The sequence below is a fragment of the Diospyros lotus genome, chromosome 8 (assembly GCF_014633365.1).
Source record: "Diospyros lotus cultivar Yz01 chromosome 8, ASM1463336v1, whole genome shotgun sequence".
Taxonomy (NCBI): Eukaryota; Viridiplantae; Streptophyta; class Magnoliopsida; order Ericales; family Ebenaceae; genus Diospyros; species Diospyros lotus.
This window is the reverse complement of record NC_068345.1, coordinates 36,994,270-37,014,692: the sequence shown is the minus strand read 5'-3', so window position 1 is coordinate 37,014,692 and position 20,423 is coordinate 36,994,270. Positions and strand designations below refer to the sequence as shown.

The following is a 20,423-nucleotide window of genomic DNA, read 5'->3' as shown; positions in this document are numbered from 1 at the left end:
AGGTTGCTTCGATCACTTCTTGCACAGCTGACAAACTATTAGGGAACTCGTAGTGACCTTTGTAAAAGGCTCCATAGTTGCCTTCAAATCCCCAAACTAAAATGCAATATCATTTTTTTATTGATTGGCTCCAATGAACCATGTTTCTCAAGAAAACAAACTCAATAATAAGAGAATTATTTATAATGACACGGTAAATAAATTAGAGATTAAAGATTATCACATGTTACTCTTGCAATTGATAACAAAATTTGAGAAGTTGCTCGTGTAAAAAACTTGACAAAAACATACAAAATAAAATAACTAATGAGACACTAAAGTAAATAATCAGTTCAACTTTAGTATAAAAGTTTTGAAGCTCTCAATACACATTTATGTAATTTTCTAAAATAGATATCAGTTGAAAAATGCATTATATAAAATTAAAAGAAAAGAAAATTTCATATAGAATCTTAATAGTGACAAAAGCATAAATGCACACTAGTAGAAAAATTAGCAATCCACACCTTTGATGATGTAATAAACTAACCTAACTCAATGGTAGAACAATTAGTGTCTTGAAAAATGTATTAATATTGAAAGACTTGCAATCAGAACAAATAATTATCTTAGGCATGCACAACAAGACTAGTTAGAGCTGGTTGAGCTAATGAGAGTACGAAATACAAAAATATAAATAAGTGTAATATGTAAAGAATAGATGTAAAATAACAATAAATAGCGAAAGAACAAGTGGAGGAAATTTTTTCCTACTTTTTTCCTTTTGAAAATCTGCAGCGTTGGCTTAATTTCCATCAACCCAAAAACCAAACCAAAACCAACCCCAAACCCACTCCGCCACCATAGCCTCCTCGCCAAAGTGTGTGTGTGAAGTCACCCACCAGGGCTTTTTTATATTTTGGGGGCTACTAATTCCTCCTAAAAGGGTTTTGCTTTCTCCTTTAATTTGCTTCTGCATATAAAATCAATTTATATATTATACATAAATATAAAATTGCTGGTATGGAATATATATATCACGATCATCTTCTTCTTCTTCAGTTAAGTTGTATTGTCTTATTAGGGTAAGAAATATCAGCTGAGTCGTAATCACTACTAACTAGAACTCACATAGACGCATACTGAAAATGAGCATTCAGATAGTGAAATCATGAATCCCAAATTAACCAGCCAAATGGGTGACTCTAAATTAACACCCATCCACAAAAAGCTTAAAAACATCACCAAACAGTCCAAAAATAATAATATTATGTAAAATTTCATCTTATCAATGTATATACTATTTAAAATGACGGTATTATTTGCAATCCACCTAGTTTAGGTATTTTATTAAAGATATGGTATGTCTGTGGAACTTAAACATAAGGGTAAAATCAAAAGGGAAAAATCTGGACATAGAGATTATTATAAGGAGTAAAAGCACAAATTGAGTTGACGTACGTTGGGTCAGATCAGGACCAGCCTGAACTACCTCTTTTGGTTGTTGAGAAAGCTACCGGAGTCAAATTGGGAGATGGTGGAGATGCTGCTAGAGGGGTTCTTGAAGTAGGTCACAACGAAGAATCAGGCGAAGGTTTGCTATAGAAAAATAAATTTTGTGCAAGGGGATACAAAGGTTTGCAAGGGTTTGGATTTGGATTGATGGGAAGCTTTGATTTTCTAAATGTATATGGATACTTTAGGGGGAAGATTTGGATTGACGGGAATATAGATTTGGATTCCTGCTAATTTTTTTATTTATTTATTTGTATTTTATATTTTTAATTTTTATTATTTCTGATTTGAAAAAAATTAAACTTGTCTTTTAATTTGGGTAGGGATTGATTTGGGTTGGGATTAATTTAAAGATAAAAAAGAAGATAAATTCCAATACTGCTACGCAATTGTATGCACTTCCAATTGTAAGATATTAATTTAGTGGCTAGAGAATCTAATTAATATTTTATAATTATTAACTTTATGTCTTCCTTATTTTATATTTTATAATTATATTTTATAATTTTCATTATTTATGATTTGGAAAAAATTAAACTTAATTATCTTTTAACTACAATTTAATAATTTTGTAGCAAAATCTTATTCTCTTACCACAAAATTTATAATCAAAGATAAAATGGTCATAGTGCAAAATTATATTTGGTGAAAAAAAAAATTGACTCATTTAAATTGCCTACAATTTAATAATTTCATAGCAAAATATTAATTTTTTACCACGAAAATTATAGTATAGAAAAAATTTTCGTAGCCAAAAATTATATTTGGTGGGAAAAATTTTAGTTCTCTTAAATTGTCTACAATTTAATAGCTTCATAGCAAAATGTTAATATTTTTCTATGTAAAAAAAAAAATGTTGTAGCAAAAAGCATGTTTTGTTGTAGTGATATTAGTTCTAATATTTGTCATGTATTATGTCGATCTTATTTGAGCTACCATTGCCTCTTCCCTTGCTTAGATTACTTTATTTCTTATTATTAGAGGTGCACAATTCCCAAAAATACTAGGCAATATTAGATTATTGAAAAATATTTTAATTTTGACAAAAAAAATTGTCACTTTTTACGATTTTGTGAAAAAATAATTTCACTATTGTTAATATTTTCTTACTAAAAAAATTTGTCACTTATACGAATTGTTGACACAAATATTTGTCATTATTGGGACATTGATAAAAATATTTTATCATTATTGAATAATTTTAAAATTTTTGTTTTGTCATTGTTTTTATTTTGTCAAAAAAATATTTATCACAATATTAAATGATTGACAAAATTATTTGTTATTATAAAATGTGCAATAAAAATTTATTGTCAAATTAGCTAATAAGTGACAAAATTTATTTTATCACATTAAAAATTATGTTAAACAAGTTTTGTCACTATTCAAAATGTGACAAAAAAAATTTGTCACAAGATACAATTTGTCACAATAAAACATATAATTTGTATCTAAAATTTAAACTTATTGTAACTAAATAGCACTTATTGTGATAAAAATATTTTCTTTTACAATAAAATAATTTGTCATAATAAACTAGTTTAAGCGATAAAGTACTCTTTGTCAAAATAAAACTAATGATATTGTAATAAAACTCAGTTTAGTTTTGTTACAATATACTTATTGAGTCGAGCTTGTTGTGACTAATGTGGTGACAAACCAATTTCGTCACAATAAATATGTTGTGACAATTTTTATAGTTATTGTGACAAATAATTTATCACCAGAAACCTAAATTCTTATAGTGTAAGGACCCTGAAGCATGCCAAACCAGAGCAAGGGACCTTCGTTTTCCTTGTAGTCTAGGCACCGAAAGCAAATTTTACAAAGAACACTTCATTCGACGTTAGTAGCCACCAAAGTAAATCTGGTCTTGTTGGTCCCTTAGGCCACTCAAAAGAGGGGTGAATTGAGTAATTAAAATTTTTCTCAATTTTAATAAATATTCTTCATTAATGATTTTATTGAAAAATATATATTTGATAAATATAATAAATTATATTTGAGATTAATAATAAATATAAGCCACGAGATATAACAAAAATAAATACAATGAGAAACAACACAATTTATAGTGGTTCGGTATCTTCACACACACCTAGTCCACTCTCCCAAGATCTAACCACCCTTGGGGTTCCGCTAAAATAATTTCACTAAGGTTTCCACACTAACTCACCTTAGAAACTAGATACACATTTAGATTACAACGGGTTCTAGACAACTACTATACCAAGATTTCCTTCCTAGCTTACCTTAGAAACTATATTCACCTAGATTTTAATTATTCTAGAAAATCTATACAATTCACAATGATAATTTAAATGTTACAAATAATTTGTCCACATTTGAACACAAATAAATAATTAAGAACAAATTATATAAGATAATAATATTTAAATAAATAAATAAATTTATAATCTCAAATTGAGAAGTTCGGATTTGTCGTAGAAGACTTAAAGAACTTTTATTCTCTTGCCTTGTGACTCTTCGGTGGATGTGCAATAATATTTCAAGAATCTCGAATTGCTTTGATGCTTTGCTTGAGAACGTTTGAGAGCTTTTAGATGTTTTGGATATACAATGGAAGCACTTGGATATTCAAAAAATGAGTTTGGATGGGTATTTATAAGCATTTTAGCCACTAAAGAAAATGTTAATATTAACTTTGAAATTCAAAAAATGTTTAGCCTTTCTTAAACAATAAGAAAACATATTTTATCTTTAATTCAAAATAAATTTATTTTTTGCATGAAAAATCAAGATTTGAAAATTCAAATATAAGATTTTGAGACATAAATTGTTAAAATAAAAAAATATGGATAAAAATAATCTCCTTTAATTCAAAATAAATTTACTTTTTGTATGAGTAAGAGAAAATATGTCTAAAACAAATTTCCTTTTAATTTAAAATAAATTTATTTTTTGTATGAGTAAAAGAAAATATTTATATTATAAAAATATTTTTATTAATTATTAAAACTTAATTAATATGAGTAAATTGGTATGTCTACCACATTGGATCTTGGCATAGAGCCTTTAATAAGCTCAATAGCAGGAGAATATATCCTCCACTAGCCAATTCCAACCACCAAAGTCAATAATAGTAGAGCCACGGGCCATAATGAGAATATTTCATGAGCTAACGTAAGAAGCAATCCACTGTGACTCCCAAAGGATGCCATAAGTCATCCTAGAGGAACACCTTGTTACCATTACCAACCTTCCATCCAAAATGAGAGTGCATAACTTTCCTCAAAATAAACAATTAGCACTAGTACCACGGGCAGGAGTAAGCAGTCCTTAGCATCCAAAAACAACGATCTTGGACTCATAGGGATTCAAGAGAGGCTTCCAAGATATGTCAAATTAATTAGTTTAGCAACCAAGGCTTGGTTCCACACAAACAAAGGCTTCAGGCCTAGCCCACCTTGGTCCTTGGGGTAACAGACAAGGTGCCATGCCACCTTAGCTTTGTGAGAGTTCAGGCCCATTTTACTCTAGATGAAAGCCCTAATAATCTACTCCAATACTAGAATCACCTACTTAGGGGGAATGAAATTAATGGATGCCTATTATAGATGAATAGTAGAGAGTACAGATTGAGCTAATGGGAGATAACCCACAAACGATAAAAGATATATAGTTGCGCCAAGACTTCATTTTCTACTTCACTTTATTAAGATATGATGAAAATTCTCATAGGTGAGCTTAATTAGTAGAGAGAGCAAAGGTATCCCCAAGTAACAAATTGAAAGGGAACTATTTTAAAACCTAGACTCCTCAAGCAATTCTTCAGGAGGAGAATCATTAATACCTAGAGTAAAACAATCACTCTTCATTGGGTTCACCTGATCAAATGCAAAAAACTCAACAAGTGATCTAGGCAAAATTTCAAAGTTCCCATTGATTCTCGATTATTGTGAGAAAGCAATATTAGATCATCGACAAACATCAACATGCCCAACATTTTGCATCTCCGCTAGTATTGAAATGAATTGGCCCAAGTGTGATGGTGAACAATGCCTTAGAGCAACTGCACAAATAGATAAGGATATAATGGGTCCCCCTGCAAGAACCCACACCCCCTTGCAAAATATTCATGGAATTCCTTAAATCCCAAATCCTAAATTGCCCCCACATTGAGTTTTTTTATTTTCATTTTTTATTACGTAATTAAAGAGTATCTAGGAAGTTGGCTTTAAGATTGAGAGGAACTATAAAATAGTGTATTTGACAAACATGATTAGTTTCATATGTCTAATTATCTAGTACAAAAACTTTTTCTATTAATTTAATTAAATATTCACTGTTCCTCAATATTATTTCAGCAAAAAAGAATTAACTTAATTAAAGTCACAATATTTCATATTTAAAGCTCCCCACAACTCAACAATATTTTTCTATTACTTTCAAAACATCCAAGAAAAAGAATAACAAATCAACTTCATGTGTTTCAACAACAAAAGCAAAACCAATACCAATGTCTGCAAACAGAGAACAGAAACTGATCGATCATCACGGGAACATCCAAAACATTTGGCTTAGAGACTTTAATTGATCTTCCAGAGCTGGCGCGCCTTGAGATCGTCTAGAACTGTGACTGCAAACGAGCAATTACGTCGTTATCCACTTGGAAAGCCTTCGCAAGAACATCGGAAGCTATGTCGGGTTTGGATCCGAAGACGGCATTGGCAATGGTGATAACGCCAGGATTCTGGCTGCTGAGCGCTGCAATGGCCACTGCATTGCCATACCCAGTATTCTTCTGGAAATGGACAAGCCCCTGGGGAAACACGAACACGTCGCCCTTATGAAGGACCTTGGAAATGAGTCGGTTCTCCGGGTTGGAAGTGACGAACCCTACGTAGAGGCTGCCTTCAAGAACCGTCAAGATTTCTGAGGCCCGAGGATGGGTGTGGGGCGGGTTGATCCCCCAGGGAGGGTAGTCGACCCGGGCCATGGCGATCCCGAGAGTGTTGAGTCCCGGCAACTGGGTTGCCGTCACCGGAGTGACCTTGGATCCGACGGCGTTGGATGTGTTGCCGGCCAGGTGGAGGCCGGAGAAGAAGAAGTCGTTGGCTTGTACAAGCTTTGGATCCTTGCAAGCTAGACCATTCAACAGCACTGCATACATATATATATATATAAATATATACACGCAGGCATGCCCACACATCAGAGCGGGATTACGAATACTTAAGGCTTCAATCATCATGCGGACAAGAAAATTAAGAAGAAATAATTAATGGGCTAGTTTTAATTAATTTTGCTTAATATTACCTGGGCTGTTTGGGTCTGCAACACAAAAGTCTTGAAGAGGGCTGTGATCAGACGCCATAGCCAGAGAGCAAGCCATAGCCAGGAGAACTGCCAGCAGAAGAAAATTATGAGAAGCCATAGGAGAAGCAGAGAAACACTGAACTAATGGACAGTGGTACGAAGAAAGATTAATTCTTGATGGGATGGGAAAAGAGTAACGGTTTGTGGTGTTTTTATAGAGGGAATTTGGGGTGCCTAGCTAGTGGACAGCTTGTTGCCGTCCGGACCCAACGCCCTGTCCAAATGAAGATTTCTTCTTCACTATAGAACTGTTCATCGTTGAAGGCGTGTTGAAATGATAAACGCGGGATTAATCATTCTTAGCTTACGAGTAATGATCATTCTTGCCCTTGCATGGTGCCGGCTGATGATATGTATGCTAATTAGTTAAATGCTTTATTATAAAATAATTTGGATTAGAGAATTAATGCCAGCGGAAACCAAGTACATATGGCAGTGCTGCGTTGTACCAAGAGCCAAAATTAAGTTTAAGTTTAGAAAGTATACATGATGACTTTCATGCTATTCCTTATTTTTCTTCAAGCTCTTTCTAACTAGCTAATCTCTTTTTTTTTTTTTGGAAAATTAGCAATAAAATACTAAATTTTTTGTATTGTTTCAATTCTGTAACAAATTTTTAACTTTTTCAATAATACATCAAATTAATTTTGTATTTAATTTTAATTCTATAATAAACTCTCATATGTTTCAATTATATACCCAACTTTATATTTGGTTTCAATTTTCAAAAAAGATAATTACCCCTATCACCTACAGCATGAAATATTTATTATGTAGACGTTCTCTTATTTAATTTTTTTTCTCCTTTTGTTAAACAAAAAATAACAAGATTTTAAAAATAACTCATTATAAAAGATGAAAGGTGTGGGTGGTTTCAAAACCCATCTACATTGATTTGGATGGAGATGGGTTCTGGTTAGTAACTTAGTATATTATCTTCATCAGAGTGAGACAAAGATTTAACTTAAAAAATTTCAAAACAAGCACATATAAAGATTAAAAAAAAAAAAAAGAATCAAATGAAAGAATAAATCTTTGTTTCTGGTCAGTGAAAGAAGAATGAGAAAAGGGAAAATTGATTGAGAAGCAACCAATGTTTTTGGTGGGTTCTTGTTTCTCTGAGCATCCATTGGATTTCAATTAAAAGGGGTTCTAGAACTCATTCACCATCAGTTCATTGAAATGCGGTGGGTTTTATTTTTTATGTTTTTTAGTTTTATTTAAAAATGGGTGTTTAGATAAAAAAAAAAAAAAAACTAAATTATATAGAATTTTGGTACAAATAATTTAAATGACAAGTGATTTAGGGCCATTAACTTTTTATAATATTAAAACTAAATAAAAAATTTAGTATATATTTAAAAATAATTTGGTATATTATATTGAAAAATGAAAATTTTATTATAAAATTAAAAAAAAACCAAAAATATATTTTTTAAATAATTAACCCACCTTTTTCTGATAGCATTCATTAATTACAAAAATTGACTAACATTTTTTTTTTTCCATAAGAAACAATTCATTGTTAGGGCATATCTCAAGTATCACAAAGAGAACCGAAAGAAAATGAAATATTTGGGTCTAAATAATCATTTGAAATGATACAATTCTCAAAACATAAAAAAGATATGAAACATGTCAAAATAAGTCTTCCAAAAGACCGTACTTGCAATCTTAAAATCACAATCCACTCTTTTTTTCACCTTTATAATAATTAACAGGTTTTTGACACAACTGTCAATATTTTATGATGAAAATTGTTGGTCCTTTAGGGTATGATCACTCATGAAAGGGGTGAATTGTGTGATTAATTTTTTTTTTAATTTTAATAAATATTATTGATTAATGATTTTATTAAAAAATATATATTTGATAAATATAATAAATTATATTTGAGATTAATAATAAATATAAGCCACGAGATATAAGAAAAATAAATAATATACGGCACAATATAATTTATAGTGGTTCGGTGTTTCCATACACACCTAATCCATTCTTCCAAGATCTAATCACCTTTGGAATTCCACTAAATCAAAATCAACAAAGTTTCACATTAACTCACCTTGAAAACTAGATGCACACCTAGATTACAATGGGTTCTAGGCAACTACTACACCAAGATTTTCTCCCTAACTTACTTTGGAGACTAGATTCACCTAGATTTTAACGGTACTAGGAAACTTATACAATTCACAATAGTAATTTAAATGTTACAAATAATTTGTCCACATTTGAACACAAATAAGCAATTAAGAACAAATTATACAAGGCAATAATATTTAAATAAATAAATAAATTTGTAACCCAAAATGGAGAAGTTCGAATTTGTCGTAGAAGACTTGAAGAACTTTTCTCCTTTTATCTTGTGGCTCTTCGGTGGATGAACAATGAATCTTTGAGAGTCTTGGAATGTTTAAAAATTAGTTTGAAAGTTTTTGGGAGCTTTGGATGTGTAATATATGCAATGGAAGTACTTGGATCTCAAAAAATGAGTTTGGGGTTATTTATAAGTATTTTAGCCACTAAAGAAATTATTAATATGAAGTTTGAAATTCAAAAAATGTTTAGACTTTCTCAAACAATAAGAAAATATGTCTCATATTTAATTCAAAATAAATTTACTTTTTGCATAAAAAAAATATGTTTAAAACCAATTCTCTTTAATTCAAAATAAATTTACTTTTTGTATGAGAAGGAAAAAATATGTCTAAAAGTAATTCTCATTTAATTCAAAATAAATATACTTTTTGCATAAGTAATAAAAGCATTTATCAATAAATAAAAATTTAAACATAAACTTTTGAGATATAAATTATCAAAAGAATGAAACATTTTAAAAACAATCCACCTTTATTTCAAAATAAATTTATTCTTTGTACCCACTTTTAATTCAAAATAAATTTATTTTTTTATATAAGAAAGAAATATATTTATATTATAAAAATATTTTTGTTAATCATCAAAACTTAATTAATATGAGCAAGTTGACTCAATAAAAACATCTAGTAACTCCCTTAAAAATAGTTTAGAGAGGACAAAGATCACTCTCCTTTTTTCCTTTTTTTTTCTCTTCACTTCTTTAAACATTATTTGACTTTTAGCACGAGTGTCAATATTTTATGATAAAAACACCCAATTACTTTCTAAATAATTGCTCAGAGTGCAAAAGCATATTTATGTAACACCTCACTTTTCCTAAACGTGCATTAACTCGAGATTTCAGGAATATTTTTTTTTTCAACATCATACACACAACATAAGTTTCTCGATATACATACGTACCCTCAACATAATTATTTCCCGACAATCCCAATTACACCTTCTCTGTAATACCCCATGTTCGTATGAAGTTGCCACGTAATTTTGATGAGTTTAGAATACCAAAAAATTGGTTTTATAGCAATTTCAAGTACCGAATCAACTGCAGGGAATGCCTCGGAGTGAAATTGTCTAAAAAAAATGATATGGTCTCGATATACGTTTCGAGTTAGGATTTATGATATCGAAAGAAATTGAATCGGGAACAGTTTTCGGTACAGCTAAAATACAGCTGCCATTTAGACTGTAAAACTGAATCGTTGTAGGAAGCTCTCGAAAAATCAACGAAACCCTAGGGGGGATTCAGTTTTACGTAATGAGCAACCCTTCAATGGTTTCGGGATGAAACGACAGCCCGGTGAGGACATTGGGGCAAAATTATCATTGTCAAGTTAGTCTTTGGTTATTAATTTTGTGTTTTCAGCATTAAAATGCAAATTTAATTGATGTTTAAGGGCATGGTTGCAATAAGAAAATTACCCAAGTGATATTAGAAGAAAATTGGGATTTATATGTAATTAAATGAGTAATAAATTAATATAATATAGAATTATATATATATAGATTGTGTGCGTATGGCAGCCATCCCTTACAACTAGCCATGCCCTGTCACTGCAATCTCCATGCCTCTGCAAATTTCCAACCCGAAGCCACGCCTCTGCAAGATTTTGAGTGTTTCTCACGTAATGAGGTATGGCCTCAGTGAGGTGAGGAAGTAGCCAAGCTCCTATAAATAGATATGAGAGTTGAGAAGCAAAGGCAAGCCATGGCCGAGTTGAAGAGAGCATTCGACCGAGAGAGAGAGAGAGAGAGAAAGATTGTAGGTGATGAGGAAGGCCATTGGCTGGTGGCCATTGCAGCAGCAAGTTCCAGGCGGCCATGGCCGCAAGATCAAGCAAGGCGCGGGCAACCAGCAAGCGGAGGAAGGCCGAGCAGCAAGTTCTAGCAGCAGGTAGTGGAGTAGCAATGAGCAAAGAAGCTCGGAGAAGGCCGGGAGGGGGTCCGGAGAAGCTGGTGCGGCCATGGCAGCCATGGCCGCAACCAGCTGCAACAAGGCTGCAACCAGCCATGGCCATCAGGGGCGGCGAACGGTTCCCGCCGGCGGCACAGTAGCTAGGGAGGTCGGCGGAGGCCGACGAGGGTGGCCACGGTGGGTGAGGGCGGTGGTGAGGCTGGCTGGCTCACAGGTGGCGGTGGCTGTGGGCGGGAGTTGTAGGCGGGGTGAGCGAAGAAGAAGAAGAAGAAGGAAGAAGAAGAAAAAGAAGAAAGAAAAGAAATGAAAAGAAAGAAAGCTGGTTCGCGCGCGCAGGGCTGAAACAGATGAGGGAGATGATGAATAGTAGAAGACGAAAAAGAAAAGAAGAAAAGAAAAGAAAAAGAAAAGGAAAAATGGGAAGAAAATGAAAAAAAATGTCCAAAAGTCTTAGAAAAATTCCAAAAATTAGGATTTTAATATTTACTAATATTCTGGAGATTTTGGGCTAGAAAATGGTTCGGACATCCATTTCGAGGATTTGGCACGCATACCGAGGTAGCCAGAGAAGCTAAGTTAAGGATGCTTTGAGGCTTAAGTTAAAGTAACTTGTACAAATTTTGAGATTGGCACGCAAATCGAGGCGATGCACCAGGCAATGCACGGATATCTAGGTAGCCCGATAAGCTTGAGAAAGTAAGTGGTACTCCCCAATTAAAGTTAGTTTTATCGAAAATGCTTGGTTTGTAAGTAGTTTATGTTCCTCGAAAATGTTTTCATCATATTGACATGCCCTGATATGTATCCATCACATAGACTGCATACATGACATGACTATGAAATGCATGAATACACATTGATATCATTGATCACTCGCATTTGAGGTCGTAGGGAGTACGAACTGGCACCACTACTTTACCAAGGGTGCACCCATACACCTCGGTTTCGAAAGAATGGGGCCGCAAAAATGGTAGGTAGCATGAGGGGTGCAGTTGACACCTACGAGGAAAGACATTGCATTCATGGACGAAATATATTTTATGTACCCTTACTTAGATGATTCATCATCTAACTTGGGTTTTAGACTTGGAATATTCAAACGTTCCAGATGAAGATTGTAGCAGATTTGAGGTTAAATGATGCATGAAATGGCACTTAGCAGAGTGCATGAAGAATGAAATGTATATTACGTAGCCCCTGTATTTAAGTTATGTTACTTTAGATTCTGAATGTTTTGAGGAATGTTGAAGATATAAGAATTTATTTATGATTAATGGTAAAATATCAGGTTTTGATCTTTGCTTCCGCATTTGATGTGTATAGTGATTCTCTTTCGAGATTAATAGATGGGGATTCTGGGGCGGATTCGAGGAATGATGTGGTTTAGTTTTAGTGTTTGTAAAAAAAAAATTATTGTCCTGGAATTGTCCCAAGTAATAACGCGCCCAGAAAAGCTGGGCGTTACATTCTCAATTTATCAAATTTAATAATTAATAGACTAAGACAGGTAATATCAATCATATCAGTAGAAACAAGATCGAAACCTCTATGATATGTAACCGACAAATTCCTTTTACAATCAAATAACCAAATCGATGTTTCACATGAAAATATCAAAATATTACATAACCTTTGAATATTATAATCATAGACACAGACCTACGAAAACTAAACATAGCGACTACATCTCGACGACATCTTTTTCCTTGGCGCCACTACTTTCACTTGGAACGTTTGAATATTCCAAAAACATAATCCAAATTAGATGCTGAATCATCTAAATGAGTGTTCAAAAACATTTTCATGATATATGTAAGACCATGAAAAAAACCGACATATCTCAACACACCCCAACTTAAGAGAATCCCATACAGCGCTTAACCCATACCACGGGAAAAGAGCAAATCTCTCCAGAAACAACCAGACCACATCGACATATTGGCATAACACACAACCCTAGCTTAAGAGGGGAAACATCAATGCATGAACCCGGGAATCACCCCGTCATCATTACGTTTCCACTCAAAGGCATTTCGGATCTCATCAACACAAACCCTGGCCACCAGATGATCAACACTATCCCTGGGAATCCACGTTCACCTTGGAAACAATGTTGTCGCTCAAAAGAATCAAAGGTGTTGTCCACTTTCAACCTCGCCACTTGAGCCGACTTGGGGTGGTGTACATTCTCAGCCCCGTCACTTTTGACTCGCAAGGGTGGTGTCCACTCTTAACCCTTGTCATAGGTGGGCATTGATCATTGGCACGTTTCCCTAGTGCTATAACTCAAGTGCCGTAACACAGGTTGTCATCCCGACATCCCACATGAATATCACAAAAGATATGTCAATGCCATAACCAAAACATATATATCAATGAATTATGAACAACAACATTTCAATGCACGAATTCTAATGCACATGCAAAATCATTTTGGATGAACCTTCCACATGAAATCAACCTATCACGGGTTAACCATTTGTATGCAATAAAATTGAGTACAGGGTTGTACCACTCACAATAAATCAAGAGTGATCAAAAGTAATAAGAATATTCACAAGAATTGGATTGAACAACTCACCTTGGGCTAAATTCAAGATTCCTCAAAATGCGTGCCCGATCTCAATTCTTGTGTTAGGCATACTATAGTTCAATCTCAAGTCTCAACGATACCCTAGAAATCATATGCATTCAAAGAAAAATGAATATCTATTTGTCCAATTTTCTCATAATGTTTCCCTAATTTCTTCCTATTTTTCTTTCGATAATTCTAAATAAATACCTATTCAAGAATTTTTCTAAATTTTTCTCCACAAAAATTCATAAAACAATATTTATAAGCCTTTGGAATTTCTGGAATTTTTTTCAGATTTTTCTCCTATTTTCTCCAATTTCCATAATTACTTTTCCTTGAGAAAATTTATTTCTCCTTGATTTCCTTCGAATTTCCTCCATGAAAATCACCAATACTCATAAAATAAATTCCTTATCCTTATGGAATTTTCTCATAATTTTATAAAAATTCCTCATATTTATTTTCCATTTACCTTTCCTTTCAAAAATCCAAAATAATTATCTTCTCAAGAAATTTCGAAGATAAAAATTCATCAAAATAAACTATTATTTTTTCTGAATTTATGAACATTTTTTAAGAATTTTATTTCCTTTAATTCTATTTTTTCTTGAATTTCCTATATTTTCAGCATTTAAAAAATATAGAAATTACCTCCGATCATCTTCTCCAGCCCTGGCACACCAGAAAATTAAACCGACAATACCGGGCTGCTCCACTCCCTTATTCAATGCCAATGGTACCCATTTTGGTCTGAAAAAACCACCGAAAGCCCTCCGATTTGGCCGAAAACAGTCTGCCTAAGCTATCTGCCACCAAACTCTAGCGAACCAAATTGGCCTCCGATTCGAACTTCGATTGACAAGAAACTTTTTAGACTAGTTTCCCATAGCCTCGCGACAAAAAACCCTTTATTAGATCCTTTGATTGTTCACTTTACAACTCGATTTAAACTCTCACTCAATATGTATCTATATATATAGGCAGTCGAATATATAATTACGAAAACATCCCCTATACCACTCCAAAAACTCTCAAAATCTCCAGAATTGCTTCTCACAACCTGGGGGACAAAAGCCCCTTATCAAAATGCTCCAATTTCTTCCCAAACTCTCGATTTAAGCCTATGAACTTTGATGGAAACTCTTGACCAAAACACGGCTATTTATAGCCAAATCCGAGCCTCTCTCAACCAATCACAAAGGGTAATATGAGCTAGAGACCACCCCCACATCCATGCCAGGCTTGGCCATGTCCTAGTAACTGATTTGACGGCGACAGTGACAGGTGTGACGGCCATGCCTCACACTACAATTCTGTTTTATTTTTTTTTTTAACATGATAAAACATAATATCTTTTATTAAAAACAACTATAATCTATACCAAACATTCTCGAGACGCTCGTCAATAATATATCCTTTCTTTTAAATATCTAAATTTCGAGGCGCTTCCTGCCGAGAATTTAATTTTTCAGCACGAACCAAAGTTGTATCGAAATTAACTCCGATCCGATTTCTTTCTATACAAAAAATCCTATCTCGGGATGATTAACAACGACATATCATTTTCCTTTGAAATCTCATCCTCGGGAGATTCCCTGTAGTCGATTCGATGACTTATTGCCCTTTTCCAGCCATTTTTTCGGTATCCCAAACTTTTCAAAATTACATGGCAACCTTATGCTAATACGGCATATTACACTCATGTCTCAAATTGCCATTTTATGTAAAAGTTACAATTTATGATGCCAAACCCCACTTATTAGGCAATTCAAAATTGATGAGTAAAAACACTACCAAACAAAATTAATTTTAGTGATAGAAAAAAAGATCTCTAAAGGCATAAAATTTTGTCTCTAAAGGTTTAGAGATGAAAAATTTTCAATCTCTAAAAGGCTTGTCGCTATCCAATTAGTGATGAAATTTTTTTTTCGTCTCTAACTATAGAAGGAATCACTTTAAGAATTCCATTGCTAAATCCAAAAATTCGTTGTTAAATCAATTTAGCGAAGAATTAGCGACGGATTTTTTCCATCGCTGAAGTCATCGTCGCTAATTTTTTGCTACGAATCTGTCGCCAATTTAGCTACGTATCAGCAAAGGAAAGTTTTCGTCACTAAATGTTTTTTTTTTTTAATTTAGCTACGGAAATTTTTGTCACTATTTTTAAAAAAAATTATAAAAAAATAAAAATTTATTTCGTCACTAAATTTAAAAAAAATACATTTAGCGACAGAAATATTCAATCACTAAATCATATTAAAAATAAAAAATAATAATAAATAAAAAAATATTTTCACTGCGTTAGAAAAAGAACACTACAATCCTACCAAACATAAAATTATTAAAAAAAGATAATTAATTAATATTAAAAATTAATACTTAAATATTTAAACTTTAAATGTAACCAAAAAAAGAATAAAACTACAATCCTAACAAATATTTCTAATAATTTACTGAAAACAAACAAAACATATAAACAAACAAAATAACACAAAATAACACACACAAAAAAGAAAGAAACATAAAAAACATACTAGCAGCAAAAACGTAATTAATAAAATAATGTAAAAATAAACATATAAAAGAAAGAAAGAAACATTTCTAATAATTTACTAGAAAGACCAAGGTTGCAAGCAAGCAAAAAAGAAAGAAAAATAAAAAAATTAAACAAAAAAAATGACCTAATACTGAAAACACAACAAATTTACTAAATTTAACATGAGCAGCAAACAAATTTTAAAAATAAAAATAAAATAAATATTCAAAAAATAAAAAAATAATAATAATAATTTAACCACAGCAAAAGAACCTTGGCGAGGGAGATAGGAGGGGCTACAAGTGAGAGTCGTAGGCTAGGCAGCGAGCGAGGGGGAGCCGCAAGCGAGAGCGACAGAGCGAGCAAGAGAGAGCAAGCGAGAGCGAGAGAGCGAGGGCGAGCCACAAGCAAAAGCAAGTCAATGAGGGCGAGGGTGAGGTAGAGCGGGGGCGAGGGCGAGGCAACGAGAGAGAGTGGAGGAGAGGGAAAGGCAGCGAGCGAGATGTGAGAGCGAGAGCGAGATACGAGAGAGCTAGATAGCCAGAGATAGGGCACTCAAGAGATTTTGGGGGAGGAGGCACTTAGGGATTTGGGGGGAGGTTTGGGGACTTAGGGATTTAGCCATGAAAGAGGCGGGGAGATTCCCGCCTCTCTAATTTATTTAGTTTTTTTTAATATTTAATAATTAAATAAAAAATAATATAATTTATAAAAAATAATATCAATAATTATTTAATTGATAAAAATAATGTAATTTAAATAAAATCTTATTATTAAATAATTTAAATAAAATCTTATTGTAATTATCTAAAATGTGATAATAAAATAATTAAAATTATTGTATTTCAAATTAATATTTATTTAAAATTTTAACTATATTATAAATCTAATAATTATAATGAATTAATTTGATATATTGAATTATTTATTAATAGTTTGTTATCTCAAATAATTATTTTTTTTATAAATAAAAATTATATTAAACGAAACTTACAAAACATCTACAAATTACTAGAGTAAATTTCGAGTTTCACAAAAAAAATTTAAAAAATAAAAATCCAAAACTTCCATCGCACTTAGGATTCCCAATTAAAGAGTTGAACAATGCTAATGGCAAAACCCGTCTTGTAATATCCCGAAATTTGAAAATAGATAATAATTATTCAAACCTATGTTTGAGGGCATTATTGAATATTTGAAAATTTAAGAGGAAGTATTTATTTATGTGGTTTTGAGGAAAATAAGGAATTAAAGGTAATTAATTAAATTATTTGAAAATGGTTAATAATTAATAATTATTGTATTTGTGGTGATTATTGAATATCTGAGGGTTAAAAGGAAATATTAATTTATTTGGGTATTTGAAAATTTAAGAAAAATGTTTATTTATATAATTTTGAGGAAATAGGAAATTTAGGTATTTAGGTAAATTATTTGAGAGTATTTATGAAAATGGTAAATAAATTAATTTAGTGAAATTTTGGAAATTATGGGGTGAAAATGAAATAAGGAATAAAAGAAAATGTAGGGTGTGAGTGGCATTTTCGAAAATCTGTGGATGTTGGTGTAAAAGTTGAAAAGTGACTGAAAGTCACTTTCAATTTAATAGAAAGCTCATATATGTTGAAGTGGGCGTGGGCGCGGGCGCAAGCGGTCGCGCATGAGGGCAGTTGTGGGCGTGGTGAGAGATCAAGTCCGAGGGGAGCGTGCGCGCGGGGAAAGCTGGGATTTTATTTCCAGCACACTAGGCGCCAAAACGACGTCGTTTTGGCTGGAATGGGGTGGTAGCCGCGGAACGCGCCACGTGGCACGCCTTGGGCTGCCCATTCGCCTTAGCTGGCAAGCTTGGTGCAGCTGGGCCTTTAAAAGGCCAATTTTGGCCATTCCAAGGGAGAAAATAAGATGAAAAAGATGGAGCTCAGCAGCAGTAAAGGAAATGAAGAAATTGAAAGGAGATTAAGGGATTTTGAGACTATTTAATAATCAAAAGTATCTCGGTAAGTGAGTAAAATTAGCATAAATGTTATATGTCTAAGTTATAGAATTTATACAGCTAGATTATGTTGATTGCGGTTAAATTTAATTAATTTGAGCTGTTAACTTGATATTTTATGTAGAACATTTTACTTCGCATCGGGAGCATAGAAAAGTCAAGAATTGGCCAAATACAGGCAAGCTCCTAACCCTCTCCTCATGTTCTTTAATTCCCGTGAAAGTCTTCGGGGTTTCTTGTATTTTATTCCCTCCCTCACCGTGACTCAGTTCCATGCATTAATAACGATAATCCGCGAGGCAATCATTTCGTAACTTGTTTGTTAATAATGAGTCTATTGGTGGTTAAATAAGTTAAGTAAATGATGTTTTGGTGTCGTTCATTCTATCCATCTCGGAGCTTCGTATCACTCTGCTTTCCTTGGGAATGATGTCAAACCCGTTGGGGCTAGGTTCTTAGAAAATGGATGTGGTCAAGATTATAGGGTTATGATAATAATTTGTTATGAATGTTGAGATGGTTTCTTGTGTATGAGAAGAGATGAGAATGTGAACGACATAAGGGTTTCTATGTTGTTATGGATAAAGTATGCGAAATGATGAGCTTAAGTGGCTAAGTTTAATGTTGTTTATCTATGTCTTAAGGGTATGGGGTACAAAGCCACTGACTGTCGACCGTAGGTCATGGCAGTTGATGGTTGGATGTATGGGCGTCAATCATCGACTGTTACGATAAACGCTAGACTAGCCAGAAGAGCTAGTACTGCCAAATTTCTGCCTTGATTGTGTGCATATCATGATGTGTGTATTGCATAGGGATTATGTTGCATTCATGTGAGGACATGCTTTGTATGTGACGGGATGTGTGAGCATTTACATGACCCGGTTGGTCTAAGAGCTAACCTGGTTTTTTAGGTGAGCCGGTGCATTTAGAGGCATATCGTATGTGGAGATTCTTATGTGGGCATATCATGGCCTGATGCTTGATTTATGGGGGCTTTCTCATCACGTTTATGCTACAAAAGCCGTTGTATTTCCTGATTGTTGCACTACATGGTGAGAATGTGTGGCTATAGGTAATGAGTATAGGTGATAGGCGTGGCTCACGGTAAGACCTTAGGAGTGAGACCCACGGCGGCGTGGCCCACGAAAAGACCTTGAGGTGAGACCCAAGGTGACAATAAGACCCTGGGGTGAGACCCACGGTAACATAAAGATCTTGGGGTGAGACCCACGGCAATAGATTATGTTGTGAGCGACAGGAATGGGCATGTAAGGAAATAGTATAGTGGTAGCTTATAAAAAACTGCTAACAAGTTAGGTTTGGACTTGGGTGCTAGTGTGTGTTTTATGTGAACCCCAAGGACTTTTTATGTGAAGTTCATTAAATGTTTATGCATTTAGAAATAAGGCAAGTATTGGCCATGGCATGAAATGACGTTGCATTGGCACGAATTGCATGGGGTGTTATGGGAAGAGTCTTGTATGTACCCTTCAGCCTTTCTTTCATGAGCTTGTTGAGTCTCGCGACTCATCTTTGTTTTTCATCATTCCAGGTAAGAGAAATGTCTCTAGTAGCAGGTACGTTCAGCGGGATTTGAATCCAGACCGTCGAGTCATGGTAGTAAGTGCAGAGCCCTCTCGAAACTAGATCCTGACTGTCATGGTGCTTGTGTTAAGGTTAATGTTTTATGTTTAAGATATATGTGTATTATGTAAGCCAAATGGGCACACGGTGATCAGCTATATAATGACGATTATGAGAAGTGATATTAAAGAAAGATTATGATTTTAATAAGGATTGTGTGTGAGTTGTAGTTGTGTTATTATTCGGTATCATTTTAATAATGACCCTCTCACTGATCCTCTTTGTGCACGAGGAGGCTCTGGGAGACAGGCCATTATACATCTAATCAACATAGTGAGTTCTAGATTGCTGAATTTCATCTATAACTCAGAGAGAAAAAGAAAGAGGATAAATGATAAAGAGATATATTTATTTTTTTCTTAATCAACATTAGCATTTTATACATAACACTTAAACTTCAAAAATAAAAATTAACCGCTATAATTTTTTTATAGTATAACTATTAAGGGGGAAAATCATTCCATATCTTCGTCCGAAAACCATTTTAAACTTATCTTGATATTTGTTTATCTTGCTCATTTTAACAAACGCTACCTAAATATAT

The 20,423-nt window shown here is 33.4% G+C and overlaps 2 protein-coding genes across 2 annotated transcripts in view; both read right to left on the bottom strand.

Annotated features, from left to right (window-relative positions):
- LOC127807461 (putative germin-like protein 2-1) overlaps positions 1 to 20,423 on the bottom strand; it is a 69,714-nt gene that overhangs the window by 37,566 nt on the left and 11,725 nt on the right. The window lies entirely within an intron of this gene.
- Positions 5,880 to 6,850, bottom strand: LOC127807597 (putative germin-like protein 2-1). Its single transcript, XM_052345593.1, has 2 exons — positions 6,775 to 6,850; positions 5,880 to 6,618 (listed from the first exon to the last, which is right to left on the bottom strand). The coding sequence occupies exons 1-2, from the start codon at positions 6,848 to 6,850 to the stop codon at positions 6,083 to 6,085; spliced, it is 612 nt and encodes a 203-aa protein (XP_052201553.1). The 3' UTR covers positions 5,880 to 6,082.